The following is a 16810-nucleotide window of genomic DNA, read 5'->3' as shown; positions in this document are numbered from 1 at the left end:
GAGGACAATTATATTACTCATAGGTTGCTCAATCATTGCTCGGGAGACTTTATGGAGTTCTCATTCACATTTCCTCTCAGCTTTGCTGCTGATGTTTCTCCTCAAATGCACGAGAAATAAAAATATACACAAATGAGACAATTGTTGACATATTGTTGACATATTTCTCATCGGTTGCTCTTTTATAGCTCAAGAGTTCTTAATGGAGTTCTTAATTATGTTATTAATTGTCTCTGATGTTTCTTATAAAATTTTATAGGATATATATTAAAATATAAACAAATGAAACAACTTAAGAGTGTTTTGCTCAGAGGTTGCTCCTTCATAACTCAGGAGACTATGGCTTTCTCAATTATGTCTCATTTAAGCATCAACTTCATCTCAGATGTATCTCCTCAAATGCCTAAAGATAATTCAAAAAGAAACAAATTTACATTTATTCATTTAGCAGACGCTTTTATCCAAAGCGACTTACAAATAAGAACAAAAGATACGACAATATGCAAGTGCCATGACCCTTCCAGTTTAATCTAACGTTAATAATCCCAGTACGTGTACTTTGTTATAAACATTGTCTCAGATGTTTCTTATAAAATTTGATATGATATATTCAAATATAATGTATATTTGTACAAATATAATGTATTATAAAATTATAAAAGTATATCAAATATTAAAAAATATATATTTTTTACAAATGAAATGATTCTTGGCAAAGTCAAGTCAAGTGTATCACTCATACTGTATGTTATTGTTTCTCAGTTCAGGAGTTCTTATGTCTCATTTAAGAATCAGATATCTCTCCTTAAATGCCCAAGGAGAAATAAAAATCATTTTACACCGTAAAACAAAATTACTGCCTTACATTTTTGAGTACAATCAAATTGGATGTTTAAATAATTTCAAATGAAATTACATTAAACTGACTTTTAAAAAATGTATAACATAAAAAAAAGCCTAAATAATTTTGATGAGTTAAAGCAATGTAAAACAATATGTTGTCATAACGATCATATATAATGTTTTACTGTGTAGAGACAAATGAGAGAATTCTTGACAAAGAGTGTATTGCTCATAAATTGTCAGGTCTCATTTAAATATCAGAGTTTCTTTAGGAGTAATAGAAATTTAAACAAATGAGATTCGTTAAAAAACAGTAAGAGTATAGAGCTGAACGACATGAGAAGTAGGAAAATCTCTAGCCACGTTGCTGTCTAGGAGAAACAATCGAAACACTGAAGAGACCTCATGTGTGACTTGTCTTCCCTTTAAGGAACACACACACACACCAAGGTGGCACTGCATTTTGCCCGTCTACATAAACACAGACCACATCCAAGACGCCCAGAAAAAAGCAATCAAACTGAGAGCATGTGACCACAAAAAGGCAGCTCGGTTCAAGGAAATGTCGTCTTATTGTCTCGTGTGTCAGTAGGGATATTCGACTAAGAACTTATTCCACCTCTTCAGATGAGCATGTGTGTGTGTGTGTCATGTTTGCCTGTGTGGAAAGTTGTTGATTTACGCAGTGACTCACAAACTGGCAGCACAACACTTCGCACAGACAAGTGCAGCCGCAGTTATTGTAACACAAAAGCATGTTGAAGCGAAAGGAAATGGCAAATTGTCAGTACGAAAGGCACAGAAAGTATCCAAATAAGACTGGATTTGTGTTGCCGAAACACTGGTAGATCAAGCTTGGTTTATTAAAAGCAGATGGATCTGTGTGGAAAAACGAAAGCCGTACTGATTCCGACCGTAAAAGAAGCGGAATCCTATTAGAGACGTACGGGTTTGCCAGTAGGGACGCCCCCGTTCCTGCGGCAGGTCGCATGGCCAATGCGTGGCACTGTCTGGCCCTCCTCCAGCGCTCTTTCCACCAGCTGCTCTGACCACAGCAGCTGGGCAACGTTTGGAAAATGCCACACTGGGGACTTCTGGGTAATTTACCTCCTTTGATGCTCTCAGTACCCTATAATAACGAATCAAAGGCCCTCTCTTTCACTGCCACGAGTTGAGCGCCGTGTGTTTGGTATTAAACGCACTCGAGAGCATAATTACGACAGTGACCGACCCAATGGATATCCAATCCAACCGCAAGGAAGCGGAAGAGTGTCCCGAAACCGAGTTGGGCTCGGAAAAAAAAAGGGAACCTATTCTCCCTGGTGTTCTTGGGTGGCTTCGGAAACGACACCTCCCGACTTCTCATGCTTCGCAGCTGACGCGGGGCAAGAATTCCTCACCAGGATCATTCCTGGAAGAACCGGGCCAAAGCAGGCCCACATTTATGAATTTGAAGAAAAAAAAAAATTGGCCTTTCTGTAAGTAATCACACACAGGCATGTCATCACTTTACATTCTTTGTCATGTGACCACTCAGCAAGCTTTTTCCATTGCCGCATCTATAGAGGACAGTATGGTTATTCATGTTAAATTATGACTGATCAAGCCCTTTAGAACACAAAGCCCTTTACTGTAGCCCAATAATGGGCTCTTGTGGGCCCCAATCATTCATAGTCACCAAACTGAACTGTATTTGACATGTAGCACGCCACGATAATGGCCCGACTCGACTTGCCATGGCATCTACAATCGGTTGCAACACCAGAAAGAAATAAAGCATTCCTCTCTCACCATCAATTAACAGCTTTTGTCTTTATGAACTCCTTATCAAGGGCAGCAAATCTGGAAATAGGCTTCAAAAACATTATTGTTGCCGGCTAACAATTAGCACTCTCAGAAAGAATAGAGTCCTGGTAAAAGCAAACTGTTTTGTGCTGCGCTGGCTCGCCGTTGGGTCTTGGAAAACCTGACTCACGCAACAAGGTTCAGATTAATCGTGGAATGTAAAACCGCCCTCTGATGTCGTTCAATCGAGGATGAAGAAAACAGGGCAGTAAATACTGCGTTTCAAACTCTAAGCATGAGCGGATCAGAACAATGACCCAAATGTGGGCTGAGTTCACTGCACGCTCAAATTTCACACCGTGTTTTCAAGTTTACATAGCTGAACAGATGGCAGATATGAGCCGACAGAAAGCGTCTGGGAAGTGTAGAGGAGCATACCACGAGAAGTCACGTAATCAAATGAACTCTTCGTTTCCTCTCTTAAAAGTGTGAAAATCCCACCCTAACAAGTTTGATGTAAGCGTTCGTGAAGTACGCAGCTGTCTGTGGTCAGTTTTTCTCAGAGAGAAAATCGAGTGGGGGGGGGGGAACAAGTGTGGTTGTCCTCTCTCTCTCCGGCACTCCACTCCTATTCTTCTCCATTTTCCTTGGCACGACTGCCGGGCCGGAGCTATTTTTAGCTGTGCTGCTTTCTATTTTTAGGAAACTACCGGTTTTCAGGCATTTAATGGGGAAGGACCATGTAAAAACACAAAGGGTTGGAATGGGGAGGAGGTCTGGCACACAAGTTGGGCGTCTGCTCCTTATTTCCAACGCTATGAGAACTTTAGCCTCTTTCTGCCCAGGACAGAGGACGGAAAAGGGGCAGCGGGGTAAAGAATGCGAAAGTCCTCCATCTTATAAATAACCACGAGTCTCAGGCCAAAAGCGCAAAATACAACACGCTGTTACTAAGTGAAGCAGTATACTCATGTTAAACCGTTTGTGAAAAAGGAGGGGTGAAGGAATGCAAAACAAAGATGTCTCTCTTTTGGAAAAATTCCTAAAGGGATGGAGTGTGGCACAGATTTATATCCATTTTTAGCATTACTTTTATTTTGAATACTATTCATATTTATAATAATTAAATAATTCTATAAATATATACACATGCATATTTAATCAAATTGTTGATCAGAAATGGGCTGTAATGGCAGTAAGCTCTAGTTCCTGGCATCCTCTTGATGTTGTGACTGCAATGTGACAGTGTTAATACAGAGTAGTATAAGCCTTTCAAATCTGATTCACCGATTTAATCTGTCAATCGTCATCAAGGTTCACCCGAAGATCAAGAGCCATCATGCGTGCATGCAACCAACAACTCTAAATACACCAGAGAACCATTGCTGCAGCAAGCAATCACATAAAAACACTTCTAATCATCATTTGATCAAAGATTGCACACTAGATTGTGCAGCAATGACTTTAGACAATCCTTTTCACCTGGAGAACAGTGAGCGAACCGAGCATGCAAAAAAGTAGTGCTTAAGAATGCATTGGCATGCAACTACATGAAGACAAATTATCTAAATGAGGAGAGTAGAAAAATGTTTGAGGCAAATGTGCCTGAAATGGAGCCAGCCTATAAAAGTAGGTTGACTGTGTTTTCTTCGTTACATTTAAAGTCATATTGATGTGCCAAGCGCTGGAGGCGTGTTTTCTCAGAGGTTTGTGTGGGTGAAATTGGAGGAGGGGAAGGTTGTCACCTCCAATGCCTTCTAGCACAAGACCAAACACAAGAGGTCAACTACCATACGCACAGAGCTTTGCTCAATCTCATTAGCCGGCCATGTAGCCATTAACAGCACGACCTTTGGAAATAATTAACATTTTCCTTCCTTGCGCCAACGGTCTCATTGACAATTCTCAGCAGAGCGCGAACTCTAAGGTGTGGGGTCTGGAAAACATGCGTTTCACGGGGGACGACATGGGGTTATAGTGCACGCTGTCAGTTTTTAGGATTAAAAGGAGCATTTTCAGATTACACTAATCGAGGAAATGGGATTACCCTGGCTCCTTACTGGCTTGGCAGGGTGTCCATGAGATTTGCCTCGTGGAGACGTGATGTTTCTCCTCTCATGAGGCAAGCCATGCTGTTTTCCCTCTCAGCCTCATAAAAAACCAGCAGAATCCCAGCTAAGTCTGACCCCAGGGCCTTGCTTGTAATGCATGTGTCAACGTTGCAAATGGCCTGTCGAACGGTGTTACACTAGACTGAACAGTCAAAGTATAATAATAGAGTTTGAATTTGCAGCTTGTTATGTGCATGTGAAGTGAGTTGTGAAACAATAACCGGCTCATGCTCGAACGCACAGAGATAAAGAGATCCTTCACCGCAACTGAGCTCTTATAAACGCCCCTTTCAGCATCTATACTGTTATTCCTCATCCTTACAGCGGGTTTTTCTTCATCCCGTACTTAGTAAGAGAAGAGTTTGTTTGTGTGGCACCACCAGGGCTCTACGCAAATCAATCGGGTGTTTTTACTGGAAAAGGGACTTTTCCAGGGGAAATATTTTTCCCACTGCTCCCACTGGGAGCGCCATGGCCTTTCATGCATGTGGGGTGGGAACCTTCAAGTTCTCTCTTCCCAAACTCAGGCTTGACAGGTGGTTTGGAAGAGCTGAGAGAAGTTTCACAGTTGCTCTTTGGTCTTTCAGTCAAGATTTCAGCAGAAGACGCTGAAGTCTTAAATTGGTGGACAAGGAAACCCTTACCTAAAGCAACCCCACGTGTGCCCCGTGGCCTTTTCAGGAGCTCACGTGTCACAAAAGGTGGCGGCGATGAGCAAGCAAGATCTTAAGTCTCTGCGTAGACCACCTGGTTTGACCAGTGGCACCTGCCGTGTCCTCCTAAACCTGTTGCGTAACGCGGTCCTGACGAGATACAGTAAAGTCCTCGTCCCTGTCCTTTATCTCAGCCTGATCTGTTCTTACAGACTGCAACGGCATGTGCCAAACATCTTTTGCAAGGACTATTACAACATGTTCCCTAACAAATCACCAGCAAAACACGGGCCAGGTGTCAAATCCTATCACTTGCTCACTCTTCAGAAAATAACTGCCGGTCGAAAACAGAGCAAACTTTCTTGATGCTTGATGATTCAAATAATGCTTGAATAATACTGAATTTATTTGGCAAACACTTTGATTGGGATGTCTAAATAAGGGGAACTCACCTCCACGATGTCCGAATTCGTCCGACTCTCATGGGGCTCATTGTACTCAGTGTATTTAAGCAGAACTTTGTCCATGTCGGTGCTGGCGTACTGGAACAGTTTATTAGTGCTGTTGAAGATGATGAGGGCGATCTCACAGTCGCACAGAACGCTCAGCTCGTAGGCCTTCTTCATTAGTCCAAACTTCCTCTTTGTAAACGTAACCTGATAAACAAAAGAACAAGGAGAGGGTTACACTGGGATAGATTTGATACCTCTCGTTCAATGACATAGACATAACGTATTAGTCTACTTGTTTGGCAATGATTGCATAATGGTTTACAACCTTGATAGACAGTTTGATGTCAACCAACAGAGATTGTTACCAGCATGTGAAGTCCTCTTCAAATGGCTCTCTTTATGAATGGGCCATTGAATCATTAGTTCAACCGACTGATTCGCTCAAACAAGGATTCATTCAGAAATCGTGAAGTGTTTCTCTGAGACATAGGTAATATTTTCTATTCGGGACAAAAACAGCATTCGTGTGATATTGCTTAAATATATCATGATAAATATGAGACAAAAACTAGTACAGGGGCATTTTTGCCCTGATATCTTGCATTTTAGGGGCATTCATTCTATAGGCTCCATAACGCAGTGAGTTGTTGCCCTGCTTCAAGTCGTTTCCAATAAACTGTTTGAAATGTAAGATGAACTACATATGTCTGGAGATTGGAGGATATGTTAAATGTGTAAATAATTTTAACGCGTTATTTTCCCCCTTTGACTAATTAATTAAATGAATGAGTTAAATCGACAGCCCTGAATAAAATATGAACTTCATTGACTTGTATCTGCAATTCATTTCATTAACATTTGCATGACTTGCGTAAAAGGCCCCATCAAAGTGAAACTTATTGCTTGAGTGTACAGGGTCCCATCCATCCAAAACCAAACTGTTTGACAGGGTACTCTGGTTAGAGAGCTATCAGAGCTCTACGTGCCATGCTAAATTTAGACTGGGGAGTTCAAGGTGAAATTCTGCCCAGCACGCTTCACAAATTGACAGCCCCTGGGTGGCAGGGTTCATCGGATTGCTTTGGCTAATGATGACCCAGCATCACCTAGGCACGCCGGCAGCGTTGCACACATTCCGGTTGGAAAGGACAATTTCCCAAAGACACCATTTAAACCCTCACAGAACAAACTCTCCATCTGTGATGAGAATGAAATTCAGCGAGAAACAGCCGCACAAAACTCAAAAGAACTCTCTTGGGCATCTGACTGAAATATTCAAACTCTGGATTATTAAATTCTGGCATCAAAACAAAATAGATGTTATTGCTAAGAGTTGGCTCTTTGAAAGCTTAATGGAGTTCTCATTTATGTCTCCTATAAGTAGCAGATTCAGAGGAAGAATTAATGAAGAACCAAATTAGACAATTGCTGACATACAGTAATAGTGTACTGCTCAGAGACTGCTCTTTTTAATATGTCTTAAGGAAGTATCAATTATCTTCTCTTAAAATTAAATGCATTTCTCAGAGGTTTCTCTTTCATAACTCAAATGGCTCATTGGAATTCCCAATTATGCAATTATGTCTCATTTAGGTATCAACCTGGTCTCATTTAGATGCATTTTTTTTGGCATATGCCTTTTATCCAAATTACTACTTACTTTGCATAGGAATACACTTTATCAGTTATCATGCATTCCCCGGGAATCAAACCCATGAATTTGGTGTTGCTAGCACCATGCTTTACAGGTTGAGCCAGAGCTATTTGTCTAAAATGTTTCTTTCAAAATTCCTCAAGAGAAATAAAAATACCAAATAGACACAAAGTATAGATACAAAAAAAATCCACAATGATTAAATAGCTCAGGTCATTTGCCTAAACTCTAGAGGAGACATATGTGAGATTGCTGGGGTCTTTTTCTAACAAATCTGAGAAGCAGAAGACTATTTGTTCTCCATTTAATCTAATTTCTGTCAAAGAGAGAAGGCCCTAATCCACATGGTGATGGTGGTGTTTGTGTGTTCCTGATCCCTGTGCGTGAGTTCGGACGTCATGCGCCCTGTCACAAACAAACTCCAGCAGGGTGATCTTCTCACTCCTACAGCTCAGCACGCTGATGCTCTCACCTCCACATGATTTAGATTACGCTCTCTCACACACACATGCACATGCACCGGGAGCGACAGATGTCTTACACATGCTCACTGAGACGCCCCCACACACACATACGCTCGCCTTTCACGTGCTGCATGCATTCAGCGCCATGTTCAGCCTGTCTTGATTTACCTTAGATGTCTGAGTCACAAAGACTTGTTTTTTTTTACATTTTCCTACATGCTTTCTGTTGGTAAAGTGCACTTTGAGGCAGAAGCTAACCTTATATGAACATGCTGCCCTGGTAAAGAATAATTCACGTTTCTTTCGTAGAATCTGCTGCGGGGTAAGACGTCTCGCACAGAACATCCCCTCAGAGCTCCACCACACGGGAAAGGGTGGGCGTGGAGGGGGGCTAATCGTGCCACTGCACTGGGGTCAGGAAGCACATTTGAGTGCATTTCCTGTCATAACAGGAAGGGTCCAATGGCTTCCCCTGCACAATGGCTTTGCCTCGGTTTCCGGCCTTATGCTGGTCACTGAAGGGGGTGGAGACAGGTGGGGGAGGGGGGGGGGGTATAGATGACAGCCATTTATCCTGAGCCCTGAGCTGTTGTCCACTTGAACACTAAAGCATTGTTCAGAAGCAAATGACAACAAGTAAAGCAACAGGCTGAACACGTAACCTTTTTTTATTATTATTATTAAAGCGCTCTACTGATAAAACCTCTGAGAAAAAGACAATTTATTCAGTCATGGACAGTCATTTATTCAGTCATTTTCTTCTTATTATTATTTTTTTTTTTGAGTTTCTGAGTTGGCTAAAGTTTTTAACGTTACATTATAGGTCCTTCAGATCAGAATTTTGGTTTCTTTTTTTTTCTTTTTATCTACAAAATAAAAAATGTTATCACAGTTTCCTCAAAAATCCTGAAAAATTCCTGATCAAGAAACATTTCTGATTATTATCAATGTTGAAAACAGTTATGCTGCTCAATATTTTTGAGGAAACTGATCAATTTTTTCCAGGATTTTTTTTTTTTTTAATGAATAAAACATTAAAAAGAACAGCATTTATTTGATATAGAAATCGTTTGCATCACTATAACATTATTTTTGGTCAAATAAATGCAGCTTTGGTGAGCATAAAAGACTTTCAAAATCTTTTTATAATCTTACCAACCCCAAGCTTTTGATCGGTAGTGAGTGTAGATCTGAGTTGATCAGTTCAAAGCTTTTACCTAATATAGCTATTCTGTATTAAATTGAGAATGAATTGAGGTAGCAAACAGGATGCAGAAAATGTATATTTTTAACTCAAAAAGCAAATCTTCAAGACAATCTCTGAATGCTGGCTAGACAAAGCCTTGCTTGTGAGGATAAAAGTTTAGAAAGATTCAAGAACTTGAACCTGTATTGAATTTCTGTATTGAATCTTCCTGCCATTCCCATTCAAATTCCAACTTGAGTTTAACTAAGTTCACACTTCAATTCTGAGGGCTACGTGACGGTTATTAGCTCATTAAGAGCTGGCGCTCTGCTGGTATGACCTGCAGCTATCAGTGTTAGCCATGAAATTGAATAGTTCCCGCTCCAAATCATGATCTCACGGTTGGCCCTGCGCTAGAGTTCATCCACAACACATGCCCAGCTTTTATGCGGTTAGGATAAATACAAAAAAAAAAAGTAATACTTAAAACCTTATTTATGAAGTTCTGAATGAAATAAAGCATGTGAACCCAAAGTCAAAACCCCTATTCCATCAGGACATAGACATACTGGTTGAATCAGGAAGGTAAGAAGTTGGTGTGCTTCATAAGTGTTGTCAGATGTGGCTACAGATCCTGTCTAATTGCCCGGGTGAGTAATAAGCTGGAAACTCTCGTTGTGGTGAATGATACACCCGTGGTGGAGGCACGGTTTCCTCCACTCCATTACAAACCTCAATTATTCACACTCTGCACATCTTATCATCTAATGCAAGAGCAATGCATTTAAAACGCCAATTAAAGAAGTATTAAAAACGGCAATTATGATGATTTAGGATAATTATATTTCACATTCACACACAAACACGCAACACATATGGGTAAAACTACAGCAGCCATGCAGTCCGAAGTGAGAATCCAGTTTGTGAGTGTCTTGTGACGCCGTCATCAGAAGCTGCTGGCACTTTCTCAAGTGTGTGTGTGTGTGTGTGACTGTGTGAGAGAGTATGAACTAAAGATTTATTGCATTTCTGTAAAATGAGCGTCACATCTCCATTCTTTCCTTCCAGATAACATCTCTTTTACCTGTCTGTTGCGTTCGTCCATTATCCGCGCAATCTGAATCTTTTTCCTCCCCATTATTTCGGCCTGGTATTCCTTCCTATTCCAAAAGTATTGTACACACTTGTCTTCCTTCCTCTCTCGCTGTCTCTGTCCGATCCTCAACGCAGTCTTTCCTCTTCGCTTGTTCCTCTTATTTCAAAGACTCCGGCATCCGTTCCTGAACAGACAAGACAGAGAAAGAGAAACAGATTTGATCAGACAGACGTCGATATCATTCGGTGCTCGCATGGGGGAAGAAACGAAACAAATTTTGGGTATAAATACAGTATATATACACATCATGTGACACTGAAGACTGAAGTAATGGCTGATATAAATTCAGCTTTGCATCACAGAAATAAATGCTATTTTAAAGTATATTGAAATAGAAAACCATTCTTTCAAAATGTAATAATATTTCACAATGTTTTTTCTGTATTTTTTTTATCAAATAAATGCAGGCTTGATGAGCACACGAGACTTCTTTCAAAAACATTAAAAATAGTAATGTTTCCAAACTTTTGACTGTATAAATAAATGTACTTCAGAAAATATGTTTTTTTCAATTAAGATTCTTACACCGTTGGCATGCCATATTGTTTTAAGGAAAAATGTAATGATGTTTTGCTTTCATGTAAATGAAATAATAATAAATAGCTGATTTTATATGGTCTGAACAAAATTGATTGTGTCCAAAACTTGCTGCCATATTTAAATAATAAAATTGATTAAATCTTATTATATTTTAAGCAAATGTACTTAGGAACTAAAAGTTTTTAAAATAATACAATTTGGTTTCAGAGATTACATCTTGAGTTTTGTTCATACCATTGGCATATCATTTTTCATATTGTTTTAAACATAATTTAGTGATGTTTTTGCTTAGATATACATTAAAATATGAAATATTGCTTAAACATAATTTGAGAGGATTTTCACATTTAGTTTTTTTTTTTTAAGTAACTACATAATAAATTTAAGTGACGTTCGCATGTGCAAAACTCGCTGCCATAATGACAGAGAAAGTAGGTAGTTGCCATGGTGTTGCCATGTGGTTTCTGGGGTGTTCTGGGTTGTTTCTAGGTGGTTTACTTAATGAATGTATTACGGTCTCTTAGAAAAGTGTATGTGCAATAGTAAGTAGTTTAGGAAGCACCATTACTTATAAATAGCATAGGTTTTCATCACTGATACAGATTGGCATGAGCCCTGCAATGTCCTCTGACCTCAGAGAGCACAAGTACCTGGTTGAAGAGCAACTTGTACAAGAGGAAATAAAACTCAAGGGCAACCCACAATGCAAATGAGATAAAGCAGTGAGCTTTGGGGAGGGAGAGGGACGGAAAACACACTCACAACAAGAGGGACGGAAAAACACGTGGCCGGCATAGAAACCGAAAATCAGAAGCAGAGATCTGCTTCTCATGACTTAAACATGGTCAACAACTTGGCAATGCATGCTTCAATATGTGACCTTTTGATTATGCTTCAAGTCGACTGATAAAAGCCAGAGAGATGTGAAGGATTTGTGGAGGAGAGATGGAAAAGTCAGATGATACATCAGAAGAGGAAGTTACAGGAATGTTGTGACAGCTTTTCATTTGAATTTGAAAAGCATACCAAACGATAAAAGCCTCGGCAAGCTCCGCTCAGACAAGAGAGTACGCCAACAAAAATGGAAACTTACAGTAAATTCAAGACAGCGAGATCAAATACTGAGTGTCTTTTGGCAGAGGTAAAAACTGCAGTCCAATAAAGCACTATTTCATTTGGACTTTTATGGATCCCGTTATTTGTGCAAAAACACCATTGTACTGAAGATCTACATCTACCTTATCCAATTTAGCTTACAGCATGATGGACGGTCACTCAGTGAGCAACACCTTACGTAACTAAGCTTTTTCAGGACATGTAATCCATTAAACCCGGACTCAAAGATTTCCCTTTAGCCACTGGGCCGCTGATGTCCAACTAACTGATCAGTCTGCTTATGCGTAGCGGTTTCATTTCAAGATCAGCGTCTTATACATTATACATTGTGTCTTGTTTGACTTGTTTTAAGTCTTTTATGCAGTTAAGTAGCCATAATTGAGCAAATAATCAAATCACAATCAAGTATCCAAGTTATTTTTAAATTATGGCCAATAACCAGATTTATAAACTACAAATAAAATTCTACAATTATTTAAAAAAATGGAGTTGACTAAATAAATAAATCTAATGAATAAAATAAGTATTTGTATTTAAAAAAAAAATTGTATTTAAAATAGTTGTATTACATATAATGTATATATATATATATACACATATATACATAGGCCTATATATATATATAAAAAAAATTCCTAACATAATCTGCTTCTAGTATCAGACTAATGGCAATAATTAATCAGATGGGCATCAATATTGAAAAATCAAAAAAAAAAAATTAAGAAAATGTAAAATGAAATAAAATGAAATAATTAAAGGAAATTAAATTTAAAACATAACATAACATATTCTGATTCCAATATCGGACGAAAGCTGAAAGATGATTTTTTTTAAAGAGGTAATTGCCAGGTAAACATGGTGAAATTGTGAACGCACTGGGAAAAAACCCCACAGGAACTGGACATGTCGAAACAAAATGGCTTAGAGGTCAGAGATGCTAGTGTGTTTACCCATGTGACGGAAAGATAAAGACGGAGAGAGAGAGACAGGCGTAGGAGGAGCTGCTGTGTTACTTGAGTAGGAGGGGGGGCGGCCCAGTGCCACGAAACCAGGAGCAGGGATCTCCAGAGAGTAATGTGCAACATTAAGTCACTTTGTTAATCTGCTCTCTGCTTCTCCCGAGGGTAGCAGGGGAGGACAGATATCTCCTCACCCTGTGAAGAGCGGCATGGTGCCACCGAAATAAAACAGCGCTGAGATAACGCCTAGATATGACTGAGACAGTCTCCTGAGGGGCCATTAGACCCAGGACAACTTCCAGAGAAGGGCAGAAAGGCCTCCTAGCAAAGCCTTTGCAAATTAGCTGTGGTAAAAGGGCAACCAATCCACATGTATGTAACTGTACAGTCATTGAAAATGTGTTTTTAAAAAAGGCCTCAGAGCAGCAGATTAGCGGTTAGCGCACGCGCTCACCACAATGCATCGCAAACCTCGCAGACTCAAATCACATTTTACATTAATTCCATCACTAGAACACCAATCAACAAGATTTTTGCATTATCTGAAGAAAAAGTGACTGGTGTTTGCACATTCATAACTCACTTTCACAATGCTAATGTGTTTTTACTTTTTTAGCATGTTGCTAAGAGTGTTCTAGATCATACTTTACTCTCTTTGGTAGTTTTAAAAAGTTTTCATGATATTTTGATCCCTAAAGGCCTGTTCAAACCAAGTACAAAAACAATAACTACAATGAATGAGAATAGGGAAGTCCACAACTATAATGAGAAAGACAGAGAGGAACAATCATTGGAATCATGATGGGTTTTTTCCAGCTGATGAATGCTAAAAACATTGACAGCCAATCAGAATCCATCTTGATTTAAAGAGCTTGAGCATTTAAAGCAGAAGACGACAAAACTGCAGTGTGTGCTTCTAATAAACAGAACAATATTGTTTGGCATATAGTTATCTTTATAGATATCGTTCTTGGTGTGAACAGGCCTTAAATACAGCTCATATGAGTTTTCATCCGAAAGGCAATTGCACACCGTTTCTAATGAAGTTGCATGATTTGAGGTGCAGCGATGTGAAATGAGCTTAAAGTATTGTACTTAAAGTTGTTAGGGGATCTCAAAAGTATGAGCAATTGTAATAGTGAAGCTTGCCTTAGCAAGTGCCACTAATAAAGACTTAAAAAGGCAGAAATAAACAAAAGAAAATCCTCAAACTAGCATTTATAACGCAGCCTCTGGCGTATCTTGGCTAATGTCAGTTAACACGATTGAGATTGGAGCCAGTACAACTTCATTATCACCATCTTTCAGGGCATCTGAAAGCCTGAAGATGTGCCAGGCAGCAGAGGAACTTGTTGGAGCACGTCGAAGCACATCCTCCGAGCTCTTGGCAGACCAGAAGTGTCAGACAGCTGACTCTGACTCGAAGAAGGAAGAGGCTCTTCGCAAACAACCCCCAGCAGCTCGCACAAATGGACATAATGACAGGAAAACTTTGCAGACTGCCTCATAAGGAAGTGACATCATTGAGTAGAAACAATAAAAGATGCCTCTTCCCATAAACGGCTTGACAATGCAATGAAAATGGGAAGTACCAACAAATATCAACGTTCTGAAGTGGCTGAGTAGGTTTGCTGTGATAAAATGCAAGTTATACCATTACTATCAGGGTTTGATATAGCAAGCCACCACCTCTTATACATCACATTTCAAAAGCATGATACACTGCCCGGCCAAAAACAACAACAACAAAGTCGCTGTTTGGATTTCAACAGGCAAATGCTTAAGAGTCAATGATTGGATCATTATTTCAGTGATTCATGTTTCAAGCATGTTATATGTTTGGCAACAGTTCTTCTAACCCTCATTGATTGAGTGTGTAGCTTTTCATTTCTTAAACAACCATGTATGAGACACATCATGGCCATAATCCAGGATGACAATTTCAAGATTCATCAGGCTCAGATTGTGAAAGAATGGTTGTGAGGATCATGAAGAATCATTTTCACACATGAGAGCTTAAATTCATTGAAAGTCTTTGGGGTGTGCTGGAGGAGACTTTCCACAGTGCTGGACTCTTGCATTGTCAATACAAGATCTTGACCTAAAACTGATGCACCTCTTGATGGAAATAAATGTTGTGATGTTATTTACTTCAAGAGGTGCAAACATTTTTGGTCAAGATCTTGAATTTAAGGATGAATTTAGGTCTGATCAATGTTAATATGTGAATAAAAGACTAAATTAAATCTGTTCATCATATAAAGCAATTGAGACTCTTCAGAAAATTTGGACTAAACCGCTCAATTCATATGGATTAGTTTTACGATCTCTTTATGACCTTTTTGAAGCGTCAAAGTCAGTTGCGTGGCTGTCGATGGGTGGTTCAGAAAGCTCTCAGATTTCATCTAAAAGATCTTAATTTGTGTTCTGAAGAGGTTTGGAAAGTCTTAAAGGTTTGGAAAGACATAAGGGTGAGTAATTACTGACAGAATTTTCATTTTTGGGTGAACTAACCATTTAAGGGTAGGGGTTTATTCAAGTATGAGCAATAGTAATAGTGATATTTGCTTTAGCAAACACTGCCAATCAAACAACCTCATCCCCAGTGGCCTTCAAAACATGCTCAAAATGTTCAAGAACATGCATTCTGCCAGCTTTCCCCCCAGCTGTATCTCATGGAAAGGACTTTGGTGTCTATCAAGGGAACCTGTGGCTCAGAGCAGTGGCCGCCAAGAGACTGTATCAATCAGTGCCGGAATGGGGACAAGTCACTCTCCACCCCACCCTTACGGCTCGCCTCAAAACTTCCCAAGGACAAAGAGGAGACAGCGTCTGTCTTTCTCAATGAGAGCACACGAGCTGTGGAGGTTAGTCGTACCACGGAACGAGACCAGCTCCCAGACGCCCCGCTACATTCCCATATCCTGAACCCGCGGTTCCTCACGGAGCACAGTGCGTGAACAGCCGTGGGCCATGTGAGTCCAGGATGATGCTGTCCGCTTAGCGCCAGATTAGAGAGATCTGGCTTTGGCTCACAATGCAATGGTCTTCTATTACAAGTTTGCAGAAATTTTAGGAATGATCTAATTAAATATGCACACATATGCATAAACGTCCTCCAAAGAAATCTGAACAATGGAGCAGGGTTCAAAATTCTGGTTTCATTTTGTTGACATTTAACCCTCTGGGCTTCTTCTTAAATGGGTCACACTTCCTCCCGGTCAAAAACGGACGAAGCCTTAAAATTTAACTTTATTTTTTTTAACGAAGTTTTTTTAAAGAGAGTATTTTGGATCTATTTTGGATATCACTCCACAAATCAGAAAATATGGTCAACAGCCAGCATGTTTTTAGGAATAAAATGTGAAATATATAAATATATAAAATGTTAAATACATTGCTGTCAAATCGATTGTCATTAATTGCGATTAATCGCATCTAACATAAAAAATTGTACATGTATAATATGTCTATATGTGTATATGTGTATATGTATATGTATATATATATATATATATATATGTATGTGTACATATATATATATATATATATATATATATATATATATATATATATATATATATTGCTGAAGTGGAAATTTCTGGAAAACCACATTAGAAAAAAGTCATTTAGAAAAATTGCCTTTTAAGATATGTATTGTAATTGAAATCTATTGACACAAAAGATAAAATGTAGTACAATAAATACTTAAAAAATTAGTTTTTTCCCTGCAATGTCTTGCCTTAAAACAAAATCAATTTCACAAAATGTGATGAGACAAAAATTATTTGCGAATTAAACTTATTTGCACAAATAAAGTGTTTTAAGCATAAATCTCACACAATTAGATTACATTTAGGCTATGCTTAAAACAGGGAAAACAAACTAATG

General features: G+C 39.1%; 1 protein-coding gene across 4 annotated transcripts in view; it reads right to left on the bottom strand.

Moving 5' to 3' along the window:
- mef2ca (myocyte enhancer factor 2ca) overlaps positions 1-16810 on the bottom strand; it is a 42839-nt gene that overhangs the window by 12376 nt on the left and 13653 nt on the right. For all 4 annotated transcript variants that reach the window (XM_084400953.1, XM_084400955.1, XM_084400954.1 and 1 more), the window contains 2 exons: positions 10233-10428; positions 5845-6048 (listed from right to left, as the gene is read on the bottom strand). In XM_084400953.1, the coding sequence (XP_084257079.1) occupies positions 5845-6048; positions 10233-10286 (258 nt within the window). In that variant the 5' untranslated portion in view covers positions 10287-10428. The remainder of the gene's footprint in view (positions 1-5844; positions 6049-10232; positions 10429-16810) is intronic.

Source organism: Rutilus rutilus (assembly GCF_951802725.1).
Source record: "Rutilus rutilus genome assembly, chromosome: 25".
NCBI lineage: Eukaryota > Metazoa > Chordata > Actinopteri > Cypriniformes > Leuciscidae > Rutilus > Rutilus rutilus.
This window is presented reverse-complemented; position numbering and strand designations above follow the sequence as displayed.